The 17,255-nt window shown below is 39.7% G+C and overlaps 1 protein-coding gene across 1 annotated transcript in view; it reads left to right on the top strand.

The window, feature by feature from the left end:
* FZD6 (frizzled class receptor 6) overlaps positions 1-16,844 on the top strand; it is a gene marked incomplete at its 5' end in the record, with an annotated part of 28,773 nt that extends 11,929 nt beyond the window's left edge. Inside the window, 5 exons of the mRNA XM_079533490.1 lie at positions 9,272-9,468; positions 11,301-12,318; positions 14,280-14,428; positions 15,712-16,140; positions 16,601-16,844. Of these exons, the coding sequence (XP_079389616.1) occupies positions 9,272-9,468; positions 11,301-12,318; positions 14,280-14,428; positions 15,712-16,140; positions 16,601-16,757 (1,950 nt within the window). The 3' untranslated portion in view covers positions 16,758-16,844. The remainder of the gene's footprint in view (positions 1-9,271; positions 9,469-11,300; positions 12,319-14,279; positions 14,429-15,711; positions 16,141-16,600) is intronic.
* Positions 16,845-17,255: the final 411 nt, after the last annotated feature.

The raw sequence follows: 17,255 nt of genomic DNA, 5'->3' as shown, positions 1-17,255 counted from the left end.
TGTTGCCAGAATTCTGTCATTCCTGAGTGTGTTTCTGTGGACACCACGTAGGAAAACTATTGGGTAGACTTTGTCAAATGTTTGAGTTCCAGACAGACCACAGAAAGTGTTTTTCATTGGTCTGCTACAAATACGACTTTGGTCTGACTTCTGGAGCCAGAGCAGTAACTACTTCTGCTGGAACTCTTTCCATGTGAGCTTTATCTTCTGCTAGACTGCCTGCTATTGGTTGTTTTACTGGTAATCCTATGAACCATGTCCTATAAAAAGTAATAGATCAATTTACTCTTGTAACACATGGCAAATACATTAAGGAGTTCAGATTGTTTGGAGATTTTTCTTCTATCAGAGCCCAGATGTAAGGAAGGGCTTGCTTACTTCATCTAGACTTCAGGTGTTTGAGGGCTTGCAGTGTGCTTTCCATCAGTAAACTTGTATTTGTCTTGTGTGCTCTATATAGTGTATGTGGAGATAACACTGTGTGTAATTGACAGTTTTGTGTAAACAGTTCAGCAATGCTCAGGAAATCTTTCATGTTTGTTTTGGATTGTGAACAGCAGAGGCTACAGTATCTGTAATTTATGTTGAGCTGTAATTTAGGTTAGAACCACAAAATGCAGTGAATTCTGCCATTTTGATAAGTGTTGGAACTTTGTTTCATGGTGTCTTAGTGAGATGTAGTAGCTCTGTTCTTATTGAATCTAATCTTTTTTACAGTTTAGGTGGAGTATATGTGTTATTTTTTTTTATCTTGTACTTCAGCAATACTCAAAGAGAAAAGATGAAATTAAGTTGTTTTGCTACAAAAAATTCAGTAGTTGCTAGTTACAGAAAAACAATGAAGGGCCCCAGACCTTCCCTTGTATGCCTTGTAGTTACTCTGGTTAATATTCTCTCTTCTGGTTAATATTCCCATCAACTTTGAATAGCTAGCCTGAAGATTCACAGCAGAATTATTATATTGAAGTATACTCTGTGTTGGGATGGATGACAATGAAGAGCTTGTGAGTATACTCATGATTTCATTGCAGCTACACTGAATGTTCAGCTGCAGTTGTTGAGCTCCTTCAGCTGCTGCATGGCCTGAGATCTTGCACAGCGCCTGCATAGTTTGACTTCAGTCAGGCAGTAGAGCCTGCTTCCCCCAGCTCTGCACAGCATGGACATGTGGCCTGTTTGCCAGGCAGTTCCTGAGCCTCAGGACTTCATCACTGTATTCTTGAGATAAGCTGAAATCTGACTTTGTGTGCTGACTGCTTAGCAGCTCCCACATCTGTACAGCTGTGGGAGGAGCTGACTGTGGGAGCAGTTAAAGCCTCTCACCTGTTGCAGGTTAAGCTGTTCCTGTTCCTTGTTTGGTCCTTGAAGTGACTTCTTGCCTTGGAAAGTCCAAGTGCCTGCATTCCATTTGCCATTCAGCTGAAGGACAAAGATGAAGGCTTGTATCTTCGTAGAGGTCTTTTACGGCAGGAGAACGTTGGTCTGCTTGTTTGGTTGCCGTTTTTCTTTTTTTTTTTCTCCTCAGCTCCTTGAACCTTCAGATCGTCCTTGGTTAGGAACCTTTCAAGTGTTTGCCTTCTCAGCTGCTGGGATAACCTTTCTTTTCTGACTAAAGATTTCATTCCTGTATTCGTAACCTCTGAACCAGTGTAATTTAGAAAAGGTTTTACGAGCTTTTAAAGTAAACATGACTGGTGTTTGCCTTAATTCTATTTCACAAGCTGCAGGAAGTAATGCTTTAAAAGCAGCTGATTAAAAGTCAAATGTATGCTTTCAGCAATGTTTTTATGTCTGTCAAATCAATACACATTAATGATGCTCTGGAGAGACCTGATAGTGTTCTTTCAGTATCTAAAGGGGGGCTGAAAGAAAGAAGAGAACAGACGCCTTATCAGGGTCTGTTGTGATAGAACAAAGGAAGATGGTTTCAAACTAAAAGAAGGGTGATTTAGACGGAATATAATGAAAAACCTTCTTATGGTAAGGGTAGTGAAGCACTGGGACAGATTCCCCAGAGAGGTGTTGGATGTGTGTCCCTAAGATGTTCCAGGCCAGGCAGGACAGGGCTGTGAGCACCTGATCTAGCTGCTTGTGGCTCTGCTCCTTGCAGGGGAGTTGGACTTGGATGATCTTTAAAGGTCATTTCTCATTCAGATGGTTCTATGATTACTCTTTGTGTATTAAATGCATCCATATGTAAATACTATATTCCAATTACTGAATTTTAGTACTGAAAATCTTTTTGTCTTGGAGTTAGCCAGATCTGTTGATGAGATTACCAAATGGAGAAATGACTGATGTTTGCTGCTGACGTCAGTAGTCAGTTATTATTCAGAGATCAGGTAATGATATGGAATACATCCCCCCTCCCTTCTGCACACATGCTAAATCAGTAGCAGATTAGTTCACGCCATCTTCATTGGTGGCTTAAAGAAGGGTGGTTGATGTTGCACTGATTTTTTCATGAGCTGCACCTGCATTTCTGCTTTTGCAGCTCTACTGTTGAAGTAGCAGGACAAGGAAAAATGGTTTTAAGTTGAGGGAAGGAAGACTTGGGTTGGATGTCAGGGGAAGTTCTTTTTTTATGAGAGTGGTGAGGTGCTGGAGCAGGCTGCCCAGAGAGGTTGTGGATGCCCCATCCATCTTTGGAGGTGTTCAAGGCCAGATTGGATGGGACCCTGGGCAGCCTGGTCTAGTATTAAACGTGGAGGTTGGTGGCCCTGCATGTGGCAGGGGGTTGGAAATTCATGATCCTTGAGGTCCCTTCCAACCCTGGCCATTCTGTGATTCTGTGGTAGCAACTTCTAGCAGGCACGTAGCACCAAGGTGCTGATGCTTCAACCGCCTTTGCTTTCTGCAAAATGTTTGAATCCTCACGAGCTTAAATGCCTGTAGCTTGCAGTGTTTAAGTCACCAGTAGAGCATTCAATAGGAATAACCTAGACTCATTTGGACTTTGCTTTGAACCTAATGTAACCTGAAAATTTTGTCCTTTATTTAGTTTCATGTGTTGGTACATTTATTTATCATCTCTTAAATGTGCACAAACTAGAAATCAGATTCTTGGCAGCTGATTCACTGTGTAGCCATGAACAATTGTATAAGTACAGTGTCTTATATTTCTCAGTATGATGTTAATCTTGCTTACAGCGCAGTCCAGAACAACTCTATTGAAACAGCAGTGCAGGATTAAATCAACCGTGCCATATATGTTTCACTCCTCTTAATTGGAATAGATGGTCAGTATAGAAGTGGCTAAGGACTCTGAAGGTAGTATAGTTCTGTGAGTATGGACAGTAATGACTCCCTAGTCTTATGAGATTGCTGCATTTTTATACACAGTGCTTAATGGTGGGCATATTTCTGACATACCACGCAGGAAAATGTGTATGTAAAGTGTGGTGTGTTACGGCTTTTGAGGCTGTGAGTTGTCTGTAATGGCACTTACTGGACAGTAGTTATGTTCAAATCTTGTATTGAAAATTATTAAACAACTGTATGTGATCTGCAGTGCACAAGCGTAATGCACTGGATAACAGTGTATATCTTCAGTATAGAAAGGAATTTGGAGTACCTAGTGTTGTATAATTATAAAAGGTCAGATGTAGCCCCCATGTTTGGTCCCACAACTGGCATATGCAGTTATCTAAGTAACAAGGTTGTAATGTTGTTTTGAGTCACAAAACTCTTATCAAGCCATGGAACAGACACTATTGTTTAACATGGAGGCAGTTAGGATCTTACTGTTTTAACTTAGGCTGATTGTTAACTAAGTTAACTGACTAAGTGTTTTAACATGGTAGCTAAACCTCAGTAGTTAGGAATGTAGGTTGTTAGCTTTGTGTAACTGGCTCCAAATAGCTGAGCAAATGTTCTGTCAGCAATTGAAAAACATTTGCTCTTGCCCATTAGGATTTACAGTAGCTGATTTTAATGAAGACCTTGGTATTTAGATGGACTGTTTTCCATTTGCCATTGCTGCTACATTAGTAGTTCCCATACCCTGATCCCAACCCTGGTGACATCTGGCTGCTGCTGGTAGCCCTTTTCTCCAGGGGGAAAAAAAAAAACAACCAACAGAAATGAGATAGAAAAAAGTTGCCTGTAGTGGCATCCTGGAATAAAAATTTCTGTTACACCTTGGATTTCTGAGCTGCTAAGCACAAAACAGAAAAGCTTCTTGCTGATCATGAGTTCAAAGCTGCCATTTAATTACTCGCAAAGCGTGTTTGAGAGAGCATTTGTACCTGGACATTTATTGTGTACTCTGCACCATTTCTTTTCACTCATCTCACTGGTGGTGTTGTTTGCAGGACCACGATAGAACTGCATTACTACATTTTTACTACAGCTGCATTGAGGTAGCCTGGATTTCCCTCTGGAGAAAATGTGACATAGATTTGCTTCCTTAGAGTCCTGTGCTGAGCTAGGTGATTTGCTCAGTGCTGAGAATATGGCTCTTATTGGTAGTGATGTTGTATCCCTTGGTTGTCTGACACTACTCAATATCATCAGTGGTCACCTGGTTGCTTCATGGGGTTTGCTGCATGTGGTTTTGCACTGGGAGGTTTCTGTATGGGGACACTGCATGGGGGATGCAATGTGGGAAAGCTTGTGTTTCAGTCCTTAGTTCTCCTCTGTTACTTGAGGCAGTTACAGACTACATCATCTTTAGCTTTACTGAGTTTCTGCTAGCTATTAAGTGATGTATTTTTTGTTTTGGTCTACTGTTAGTATATTTTAGTTTGCCTCATATTCACTGGATTTTCCAGGAAGGTAAGAGTTTCTATTTCAGGACTTAGATTAGCTCAGTGAGGCTCCATTCCTGGTTTTCAGACAGCTCAGTTCCACTCTGTGTTTGGCACTGCCACTGCTGGATCTGCAGGCTTTCACTGTTCTTTGAGTGACATGGCAGTTGCTGCTGTTGGTGCATGGTTTGCTTTCCTGAAAGAACCCGTGGCTGTGCCAGCTGCGTGTCTGGCTCTTTCTGGAGGAGAGCGGAGGACTGTTATTTCATTCTCAACAGCTTTGTGTGGCTGTGGGTTGAATTTCAGATGTGAATGCTCGAGAGAAGAACACAGGCACAACAAACTGCTTGGATAAAAAAACTGGAAGTTGGGTCACTCACGAGTCAGATAACAGCCTTGAAGCAAGCAGTTCCTTAAGGGAGCTTGTGGTGCTCTTGGTTTGAGCCTTTTTGTGCACATGCTGTCCAGCAGGAGGGTTTGATGAGATTTTGCTTTCGTGGTCTGGGAAGTGCAGACCTATTATTTTCTGTAATGCAACGTTTCCAAATTGACTGGCCGGACACAAAGCCCGCATTCAAAGATATGTAATTGAAAACAGAGTTCCCAGGGCAGCTTTCTACTTCTTTCGTTGTTCTTGAATGATAAAAGAGGGAAGTTCATGAAAATCTGTTTTTTACACATCTTATTTTCTTGTGCTTCGGCAAAGATGGTGTGAGTTTTTATTTGCTTTTTTTTTTTTTTTTTTTTTTTTTTTTTTTTTTTTACATTTTGTAGAGGGTTCTTTGTTTGAAGGAACTTATTGCTGATAAAATCTGTTGGAGTTCAATAGACTCAATATGTCTGTGGAAAGGGGGTGGTTCAGCCAGTGTACTGTACTTCCTTTTTCTAAAAGGCTTTGACATGGTTGTATGCGAAGGTTGTTCAAGAAGCTATGATGGAAGTCTGACAAGGGCTTTCTTTTCTAATCCACGTCTAAAGAAAAAGAAGAAAAGAGGTAGTAAACAGATGCCTTGTTAACAGTATAATTTGTGAAATCATCAGATGATTGTTGAGTCCTGTAGCAAATACGTGACTAGAGCTGTTCCCCAGCAGTCTGCACAGGAACCTCAGATACACAGCGAGGAACACTGACCTGGGGAGGGGATGGCATTGAGTTAAGGGAGCAGAACTGACTGAAGAGCTGCAGAAGGGCATGGTGGTAGATGTGGCTGTTAGGTGACACTTTGTGTTGGGAAATGCTGGGTCATGAGTACGGAGGTGAGGGGCATGGTGTTGTGCTGGTTACTGTTGCTCAGGATAGAGCCTCTGCACTCACTGTGGATACATGGCTCTGTGGAAACGTGAAGACTTCTGTTTGCCTCATGAAAGGAATGGAAGTCAAGATTTAAAATGGTATTATGCTAATACAGAAATGTAAGATGTAAGTTAAGCACTGGAACAGGCTCACCGGGGAGGTGGTTGAGTCACCATCCCTGGATGCGTTTAAAAATCACTTGGATGTGGTGCTCAGGGACATGATTTAGCAGAGAGTTGTTAGAGTTAGGGTTGTATGGTTGGGTTGTGGTTGGACTTGCTGATCTTTAAGGCCTTTTCCAACCTGAGCAGTTCTATGGTTCTGTGATTATAGCAGGATGGTAAAACGGCGTGGAAAAAGTAGAGAGTGATCTGCTAGCTGTATCAAAACACAAACTATGTTGCAAAATTGGAAGTTAAAATAAACAAAATGCTGTGTATTTCTTGGCAGTGCCTGGTTAAATTACATAATGAATTTACTGCTGTAATCTCTTATAAAGGGTATTTATCACAAGTGGTTGGAAAAGGAGTTGGATCCTTTCTAGGAGGAAAAGGGATCTGTCACTGTCTTTTAACCACAGTCATGGTGATATAACCTGCAGCTCATAGAATGTCCTGGGCCCTTGCTTGTTGGCTTGTCCAGCAATGGTTCCCTTGCTGTTAGGTGTTGGCAGTAGCTTGCTAAAGATGAGAAGGTGAAATCCCTGCTGTGTTTTCACAACGTCTGACTTCCTTCTCGTCATGCTTCCAGGGATCAAAATGTAAATATATTTTTTTCAGCTTGTTAAAAATATTGTAAGAACTACTGTCTATGTCAGCCAAGTCCTTGGATTTCAACTTCAAGTACTTCACAGGCTGAGCGTTGCCTTCTTCCTGTGATTTGGCAGCTTTCTATTTGTCTGACAAGACAGTTCTGCTTCTAAATAAAAGCATCTCTTTAAACCACAGTAGCCAAAGACAACATGCTGTAGTAGAACTCTGGCAATCAACTTTTCACTTGCCTCTATCTGCCTCTCATGTACAGCAATCACTGATTGCGTTGTGATTGCTGTGATGGCTGTGCAAAGGAAAAGTAATTCATGTAGATGTAACTCCTGACTGTACTTTTCATCTGAAGCAGTGTAGCGTTTAGGGTGTGATCCAACTCAGGGTCACTTTTTTCACAACCCCCATTCCTGTGTTTTTTCCAAGATAACCCTCTTGAACAGAGACATCTATTATTATTTATTATTAATCAGTGTCTTTTCTCTCTAAACTGCAGGCTTGCATTGCACTGCAGTTGCTTGATGCATGCCTGTATATCTTTATTGGGATACTTAAAAGCTGGCAAAATAAGGATGTGAATCTGGAGTTAGAGGTCCTGACCCTCCTTTTCCAGTCCCTTGTTGATCATAAAATCATAGAATCACAAGGTTGGAAACGACCTGCAAGATCATCTTAGCCCAACCACCCTCCAATACCCCTGCTACCACAAGCACTAAACCATGTCTCGTAGCTCCTCATCCAGATGCCTCTTGAACACTGCCAGGGATGGCGACTCCACCACCTTCCTGGGCAGCTGTTCCAGTGCCTGACCACTCTCTGAGAGAAAAGATATGTCTAATCTAAACCTCATTTGGTACAACTTGTGATCATTTCCTCAGGTCCTGTTTGTAGCGTGGGAGAAGAGGCCAAACCCGTCTTCATCGCAACCTCCCTTCAGGAAGGGATGATGAATTCAGAGATACATGGCTGTTAATGGCAATGATCTAAAGAAACTTCTCAGTGGTTGTATTTTTAGCAGAAGCTCTCCATGCTTAGAAAACTTTGAGTTTTGTCCTGATTCAGAAGCACGTTTCAAAATGTGTTAAATATTCTTACAGCTTTTCTTATGCATGAACTGGACTATTAATATGTGATACAAAGATTCCCTTTTTCTGAAATAGAAAAGACATTTTATCAAAAAGTTACCAAATAAGCTGTCGAAGAGCTCAGCCTGATATATCTTGCAGATTTGTTTTACCCACAGCCATCAGTTAATATCCCCTGCTCTGAGTGCTGTTTAAATTACACAGGAGGCATTATTTTTGGAGCAACATGCAACAGAAAATTGGTGGGAAGGTTGAGCCTCTACTGCCACAGCACCAACACCTGCTTCTGTAGTGGGCTGACACAATGATATAGGAGGTGTTGCTTTCAGTGCATCCCTTGCTCTTTGGTTTACTGTAATGAGGCGAATCAGGAGTGTTCACCTGGTGTCAAATGCAGAGCAAACTGTGTAGCAGAGCAAGATGGCAGTGGGTATGGCCTCCTAATGAGCACAGAAGTGCTTCTGCTGCAGATACATCCTTGCTTCCTTGGGTGTGCTGGCCTTACAACGATGCTGTGCTTGGAAAAGTGACCAACTGAAAAATAACTACTGGTTTATCTGAAGTTTATACGCATAGTACTATTTTGCTTAAAGTCATTTACCCTAGCACAAATGTTGGGAAAATGCAAAGAAAAGGTTTGTTTTGGGATTGCAAATTCCTTAAAGCGTATCTAAGTAATGGACTGAATGAACAGGGGATGGCAAAGTTGTGTTGCAATATATTTCATTTTGTGAGCTCTACTTGGAGCAGTTGTCAGTAATTCACTGTCCAGCATTCAGTAACACAGGTAGAAAAGCTCTCTGTCATGTTGAGATTTTGAAATGCATTTTAAAAAATGGGCAGCAGTGATATTTGGATTGTGTTAATAGAGAAGCACACCGAACAACACACTTCTAACTGTAAATACAATTCCAACAGGATCCACAAGGACAGGTGTACCTTTAATATCTCAGACCAGTTATTTTGTAGTTAATAAAGGGATATAGGAACCTGGGCTTTGATTTCAGTTTTCTAATGGTAATAAGAAAAATCAGGTTTCAGTAGTTGCAGGTGAGCGAAGATTCCAGAGTAGGGGCTGCACTGGAAGAGCTATTGCAGCCCAGAAGTCTGGTTCCTCAGCACTCTAAGCCACCAGGTTTGACTCTTCCACAACTGCTGAATGGTACTCTCTAGATTTTCAAATATTCAGAGGAACAAGCATGAATCCTAGTAGTGACCTGGTTTAGGGAACCTGCTTTGGCAGGGGGGTTGGTCTCTATGATCTCTTAGAGGTCCCTTCCAACCCCTACAATTTTGTGATTCCGTGATAGTGAAAAGTCGTATTATTGACTTGAGTTGTGTCTTTGAAATGACTAACCAAAGCCTTTTTCTTTCCCAAAGCCTTTTCTTACTCTCATGAATCTTCACTGTTCACCAGACGTCCATACATTTCTGTGCAAGGCCTTTGTTCCTGCCTGCCTGGAGCAAGTTCATGTGATTCACCCTTGTCGTAACCTCTGTGAGAAAGTGTATTCCGACTGCAAACAACTGATTGACACTTTTGGAATCACATGGCCTGAAGAGCTGGAATGTAGCAGGTGTGGTATTTGTTCACATGATAAGCGATGGAGGTGATAATTTTCAGATGTTGTATAGTTGACCCAGACTGAGTTGAAGCATTAAATAGTAGAAGCCATACCTTTGTCCTAACCACCTGTGTGTGCAAATTCATCCTTACATTACTTGTCCCATTCCATATGGCAGAGCTCTCACTTTCAGTGATGACAGCTTTTTTCTCTCAGTTGTTCAGGTCTTTGTTCTGGAGACAAGGCAGCTTATGCTGCATTGAGATTCTGACTTTCACCTGGAGATATCTGTAAATGTGTAAGGCCAGATGTTCTTTACAAGAAGTATAGGAAAGCAGCAGGGAATAGAAACTTAAATCACGTTTCTGGCCCCCATGCAGTTACTAATCCATGCTGGTGCTGAGGCACTGCTGGGATAGTAGTACTCTGCCGTGATTCTTGATAGATGGCGGTTCAGGAAAGAATGTGATAGAAGGCATTAACTTGATTTCCCTTTTTTCTGTTACACTTCAATTTCCTTTTTTTCTTTTTTTTTTTTTCCCTCAGCAGTCATTACAGCTGTGAATCATTATATTACTGCTACTGTTCACTGAAATGTTCTTACTTTGTTCATGTGGGAAGTGCTGTCTGCCCAACAGGCAGGGAGGTCCATGTGATAGTGTGCCATGTTCTGAAAACAACAGAGATGCTGCTATTGGAGCCTGTGGAAGAGCAGCTGGCATGAGGATGGCCTTCAGATTCAACTGCAGTTCTGAGATTCACACTCCAATATTCTTACAAACACAAAAAATACTCCCTAATACATGTGTGAATGAAGTTTTTGCTGTTCTGATGCATAGTGGTCTGACCCACATTTATTGAAACAACCTGTTACAGAATCAGTTTTCTCAATTATTATCCTGGCTTTGTTTGGACAGCGTGATAATGCAGAGGAAAAAGTAAGAACAAGTTTCTTAGCTCAAGCTGAGCTTCCAAATTAATGATGAGGAAAAATATTTTTACATTTAAGGTCTGCACACAATAGCACTAGACAAAGAACATTTTGAGGTAACAGAATCTCACTTTTTAAGCTGAAATGAAAAAAAATATTATTTTTAAATACATAAATTTGGAATGCGAATGAACATCAATCCCTTTTTGAGTAAATGCTTACCTGAGTTATAATTAAATAATCTTGTTTGAAGATCTGGCCAACACCACTAATCCTGTATTAATGTAATTTTTAAAAAGTTTGTATTTTTCTAGGTAAGCCTGTAAGCAGTTGAGTCGTGAGCCATCTCTAAAAGAACATTATGGTGCTAGAAGACAATTGCTGAAGCAGAGCTTTTTGCAGTACTTACATCTTTTGCTTTTTGTCTTTCTCAGGTCGTTCTGTTGTTATAGACAGTAAAGTGTTGTCGTAACACAAAATCATCACCATCATATGGCAGTCATCAGTTAGTTCAAGTTACTATGAGCCTTCATTCTTTGCTCCTTGATTTGAAGCTTGTGTTTTGACAGATCATTACTGTGTCTCTCTAACAGTCTATTATTATCAAGATAAAATCTATACTATAAATATTCTCAGTACACAGGTGTAAAATTTTGGATTAAGACTATAGAACAATTGCAGTTTGAGTAAACTGTTGTAAGCAGTAAAACAGAGCAACATTAAGCAGTTGTGTTTGAACTTTCTAAACTGACAATATATTTGATCTGTTTTTTAAAATGCCAGTTGATATTCATATAATGCACGTTTTGCATTATGTGTAAAACTGAAGTGTTTGGAATCAGATTTTACTATTAGTAAGAAATAACTGTAGTTGATAATGAGAGATATTAATATTTTTATTTTTTTTTTCTAGACTAGTCAACTGTGACGAGTCTGCTCCTGCCACTGCTCCTGTAGCCACCAATGCACATGGAACTCAGAAGACCCCAGGGCAGACACGAAGGGATTTTGGATTCTGGTGTCCACGGCACCTACACACTTCCAATGGACAAGGCTACAAATTTCTGGGCATCGATCAGTGTGCACCACCGTGTCCCAATATGTACTTCAAAAATTATGAATTGGATGTTGCAAAAAGCTTCATTGGGATAGTTTCAATCTTTTGTCTTTGTGCTACGCTTTTCACATTCCTTACTTTTCTGATTGATGTTAAAAGGTTTAGGTACCCAGAGAGGCCGATCATCTATTACTCCGTCTGTTACAGCATAGTGTCTCTAATGTACTTTATTGGATTTCTTCTTGGGAATAGAACTGCCTGTAACAAGGCAGATGATAAGCTAGAAATCGGGGAAACGGTTGTTCTGGGCTCTCAAAACAAAGCCTGCACGGTCCTTTTCATGGTTTTGTACTTTTTCACGATGGCAGGAACAATATGGTGGGTGATTCTGACAATCACTTGGTTCCTTGCAGCAGGAAGAAAATGGAGTTGTGAAGCTATTGCACAGAAGGCCATGTGGTTCCATGCAGTTGCGTGGGGGATACCTGGTTTTCTAACCATTATGCTTCTTGCAATGAACAAAGTGGAAGGGGACAATATCAGTGGAGTTTGTTTTGTAGGTCTCTATGATGTGGATGCCTCTCTGTACTTCGTGCTTTTGCCGTTGTGCCTGTGTGTTTTCTTTGGTCTCTCTCTTCTGTTAGCTGGTATTATCTCTTTAAATCACGTGCGCCAAGTCATACAGCATGATGGCAGAAACCAAGAGAAGCTAAAGAAATTCATGATCAGAATTGGAGTTTTTAGTGGTTTATACTTAGTGCCACTTGTGGCACTGCTTGGATGTTATGTCTATGAACTGGTGAACCGGAAGATCTGGGAAACAACTTGGGTGTTTGACCACTGTGACCAGTACCATATTCCTTGTCCATACCAGGCAAGTGGCAGTTTGCTTTGTCGGTAATATTGTGGAGTTAATTAGCAAAAACCCTTATGTGTTGCTGTGTCCTGCAGTGTAGCCTAGCAAATATTTTTTGTGTTAAGTAGTCAGCTCAAGAAGATACAGTGATAAGTTGCTTTTTGAGTCACAGTTGATGGTATCTCACTTCTGCTTTGAAGCTTTTGACTGAGCAAATTGATTGCATTCAGCATGTAAGTTCCAACTCAGCAGAGGAAATGCTTCCACTCCATTTCACAAATAATGCTGGGGGATTGTTTTTCACCATATCTGTTCCTAAGAGCAGTTACTCAGTGTTTGGATGTCTGGCTCAGTGTTTCAGTATCTAAGGTGAATTTTCATCATTTTCTATTGAGGTGGAAAAAATGAGTCTTGAAAGTTGAGTCTAGATTGAATTTTAAATGTTACTTGCTACCATAGATTTAAAATAATTTCATCTTTTTTTCTTTGAAGTGCAGAACTGTGAAACACTTGAAATTACACCTTTCCAATGTATTTTTTTCATGATAGCTGTCAATTGTAGGCTGATATTCAGTAACGTAGAAGAAACTTTTAAAAACAAAAATATGCTTTAAATTGCAGAGATGTTCAGAAATGACTCTTAAAAAGAAATTGACTTATTGGAAAAGCTTTTAAAGTCAAGGTATCCTATATTCAGTAATCTCAGTGGATTAAATCTTTTGTAAAGATACAGAACTCTCTGCAACTGGAAGTAATTTGTGGTTTGTTTGTCTTTCTATATAAGAACAAATAGAAAGTAGAAACCATTCCTAGGAAAACACAAGTTTCACACATTATTTTTCATTGCTTTGTATATAACATCTATGCTTTTACTGCAATAAGCTGTCATCAGAGAATATAAGCACAAACATTATGGCATGGATAAGGTGTGATCCTTCCATGTTCTCAAACATCCTTTTGTGCCCTCTGTAATGTTCTTAACAAGTGCATTTCAGCAAGTCTTAGATCGAGCTCAGTATCAGCTTAGCTAGTCTAGAATAAACAAGGTTGAAAATGAAGCTTGTATGCATTTTACCAAAAACAACCAACCAAAAAAATAAAAACAAAACAAAACAAAAAAAAAAAAAAACGACCAAAACACATAATGATGTTTTGTAGTGCTTAATTATAACGCCTTAGCATAATAAGGCATAAAGAACATGCATTCTTAGTCTGGAATTAACCTACTGGAAAGAGTAAATAGCAAGAGGGAGTGTTCTACAATAACAGATCCCAAAAAGATGTAATTATTGGGATCTGTCTGTATAGTAAACAGCATGTGCTAACTGTAGAGTAACTTAGAGAGGCGTGCTTGGCTGTGACTTCTCTAAGCTGGCTTGCAGACCTCTTTACACTGATCAGAGCAGAACCAAATAAAAATAAATGTTAGTACAGGTTAGTCGATGTTACATGGCCGACTCAAATGCTAACTTTTGTTTGGCACGGTAACCAGGTAATGTAAATTCAATTAGCAGTTTAGGAGCAAAAGATTGTTACAGAGCTCCTATGATCCAGTTTTGCAGATGGTTGCTTAAATCTGGCAATAACCAGAAAACAGCTGTGTGACTCCCCATGGCTCCAATGATGCTGTCTTGTGATCACCCACATCATCCACTCATCCTTTATGCTGAAAGGGTGAATCTGACTCGTGCAAGCCATCTCAGGAGAACGTGGTTACAAATACTATTACCCTTTCAATTTAAAAGAAAAATATTTCTTTCTAACTAATCTCCTCTGCACTCAACGGAGAGTGCGAGCAGACGTGACCAGGTCTTGTCTGTACATGTCTTGTGTGTGTCTGCAGTATGTGCCTCAACAAAGCAGAGCAGCCGCAAGGACAATTATGTTAGATCTCTCCAACATAATTTGTTTTTCTGCATTTAAAAAATGAATCAACAAGTATGTTGTTGACTTTGTACTGATTAAACTTTATCTTCCAGGCAAAGGCGCTCGCAAGACCAGAAATATTTCTGTTTCTGATGAAATATTTGCTGACATTAATTGTTGGCATATCTCCAGTGTTCTGGGTGGGAAGTAAAAAGACCTGTTCGGAATGGGCCAATTTCTTCAACAGAAACCGCAAAAGAGAGTAAGAGCAATTTTAATTCCTGGTTTTTGAAACGTGTACTTCAGAATATGTAGGATTTCAGACATGGTTCTTAAGTGTAGCTCAGGCAGTCCAAGTGTTGTCCTCGAACCCTTTCTTTTTTTGGAGTCTGCATATGGGCATCAGCAAAAACTTCTGCTGGAGTCTGTGGAGACTTTACGGACACAATGACTCTTTGACTGCATTCTGAGAAGACAAAATATTTTCCTCTCTTCTGTTCTCTGCATACAGATGTGTGACCGTGGTAATGCATTGGGTAATACATCTCTGCTTTCCAGTCCAGTCAGGAAAGATAACTTTGGTCGTTTAGATCCTTTCTTGTATTTCAGCTCCTTCATTTGGCACAGTACATAACTGCTATGTTTACTATCATGTAATAGCAACATCCTCTGCTTTTCTTGTCAGCCTGGCTTGCTTGTTTGAAAATAAATTTTCATTGTGCCATCCTTAGTTAGGCTTTACTGTATTAAAGTACTGTTCCTTATTTGTATTCTGAGACAGAACAATTCAGTTTTATTATGTAATTTTAGTAATTATATATCTGTGATTTTAAAGAGGTTACAAATATCATCTCCATTTCTTGCAGCTGTCATTTTGCCTTTTTATTCCTCATGTAGGTTTTTTTTTTTGGTTTTTTTTTTGTTTTTTTTTTTTTTAAGATCATCTGTATTGCTCATAGGTTATAATGTATTTTAAGGTCTTTTTGTTTCTTTGAATTTCCCAAGCCAGCAGTCCTTAAGCTCCTTTTATTTTGCATCTGCATTCCATGATGGTGAGCTTATAGCTTTCTTTCCCTCTCCTCACTTTCCATTTCCTGTATAATTTTTCCTGCATTTCAGATGTTAACTGCTTTCAGCTACAAGAGCTTTAAAGTAATGAAGTCAGTTCTATAATAACAACCATTTTTTTCACTTGAACAAAGTTTACGTTGCATAGGGTTAATTTGGTAATACAGCTGCTTATGAGCTAATCCTGCTTTCCTCTCTTAGATGACTGACTTACTGAAGGCATTGGACCTACTTGCAGAAGTAAGAAATGTGGAAATTGGCTTTATTTAATTGTTCCACAGACATAATTACTTCGGAACCATGACAGTCAGATTCTTCTCCTCTTTTCTCATACACTTGTTTTCCTCGTGTTCATTAACATCCAGCTCAGATTACATCATTGGTTGCTGTTCTTTTACATTTTGGTGTACCAAGTTATATTTCAGGTTATCAAGTCATATATCAGGTTAATTCAGTTCTCTGTGTGTTTTCTTTCAGTCCAATCAGTGAGAGTCGAAGAGTGCTACAAGAATCATGCGAATTTTTCTTGAGGCACAATTCCAAAGTTAAGCATAAGAAGAAGCACTACAAATCAAGTTCACACAGATTGAAAGTAATTTCTAAGTCAATGGGAACTAGCACAGGTGGCACAACGAATCATGGGACTTCTGCGGTAGCAATCACCAATCACGATTACCTGAGCCAAGAAACTGTTGCAGAAATTAAAACTTCTCCAGAGACATCTGAGAAAGAGATGGAGGCGGATGGAACATCAGCCCAAAAAGCTGAGGAAGGTGAAAACAGTGGAAATCAAATGTTAAGTATTTCTAAACTGACCATGGATCAGGTGGAAAAAAGAAACAAAGCAGACAGCATGTGTGATATGAGTAGCTTGTCTGAGAGCCTGAAGAGAATTGGTGAAGGCAGGTGAGAGTCCTTTTTTTTTTTTTTTTTTTTTTGTATGTCTATTACCATTATTTCTACTTCTCTATGAAGAATCAGTGTGCAGTTAACCCTGAGTAGCTGTTAAGTACTGTAATTCCTGCAAACTTTGACTATGTATCTTTAGCATATGGGCTATTTTACTGGGGGTTTTGGATTCTTTTTCCTTTTCAACGTCCAATGCTGGAGCTTCAGCTTGTAGGATAGTTTTGAGCTGTTGATCCTCAAGAAATCTGGTTGCAATACAGTCATTTTTAGAGAAGTGTGAAGAAAGGGGGAGTGAGAGAATCTTGAAGTAGCCTACGGAACCCCCATTGTGTTCTCTGTACAGGAAAACAGCTTTAGATATTAGCAGTTTATTACTAAAAGCTGTATTTTTTTTTTTTTTCCTCCAGCCTAATGCATTGTGCTTAAAATGGATGGTTTTATTTCTCATTACTGACAGGGTAACTCCCAGGAATGATTTTATTGAGTCTCCTCCGTTACAGAGCAGCAGTTCCCAAATAGCAGACGTCTCCCAGTCGGGCTCCGTATCACTGCTTGTCTACTCGGCCACAGATGGCAGGAAGGAGCTGGATTCAGGAAACAGTTCAAACCATTGAAAGACTGACATTTTTATATGAACTCTTTCCGTGTATAAAACTGGTGTGGATTTTGTTACACTGAAAACAGCAGATGTTCTGTGCCTTACTGAAAATCAGACACATCTTGTTTTGCACTTATAAAGATGTAAGTTTTGTATTGGGGACAACTGGCAATAATTGTACTGTATTTATACCCATCCAGGAATAATGGAAATTGAAGTTCTATGGGACACAGCTGAATTGCTTAGTAGTAATTTAAGGAGATGAGAGAAATATTATTCCCAATGCGAAGAATACTATTAAGTAAATTGCATTGAAATAATGCAGAAAAAGCACTGTTACTTTTCAAGGTGTAAGATGTCAATCTGCAGCTTTGATATCTTACAAGTTTTTTTACTTTTTCCTTTTTTACTACCTATTAAACAGCATTATCACTTTAAGAGATGCAAAAAGTTACTCTCTAAATGGTGTCACGATGTGTCGTTTATAGCACTGCTTTATGGTAGTTTTTACACT

The sequence above is a fragment of the Tetrao urogallus genome (genome assembly GCF_951394365.1).
Source record: "Tetrao urogallus genome assembly, chromosome: 3".
Taxonomy (NCBI): Eukaryota; Metazoa; Chordata; class Aves; order Galliformes; family Phasianidae; genus Tetrao; species Tetrao urogallus.
This window is presented reverse-complemented; position numbering and strand designations above follow the sequence as displayed.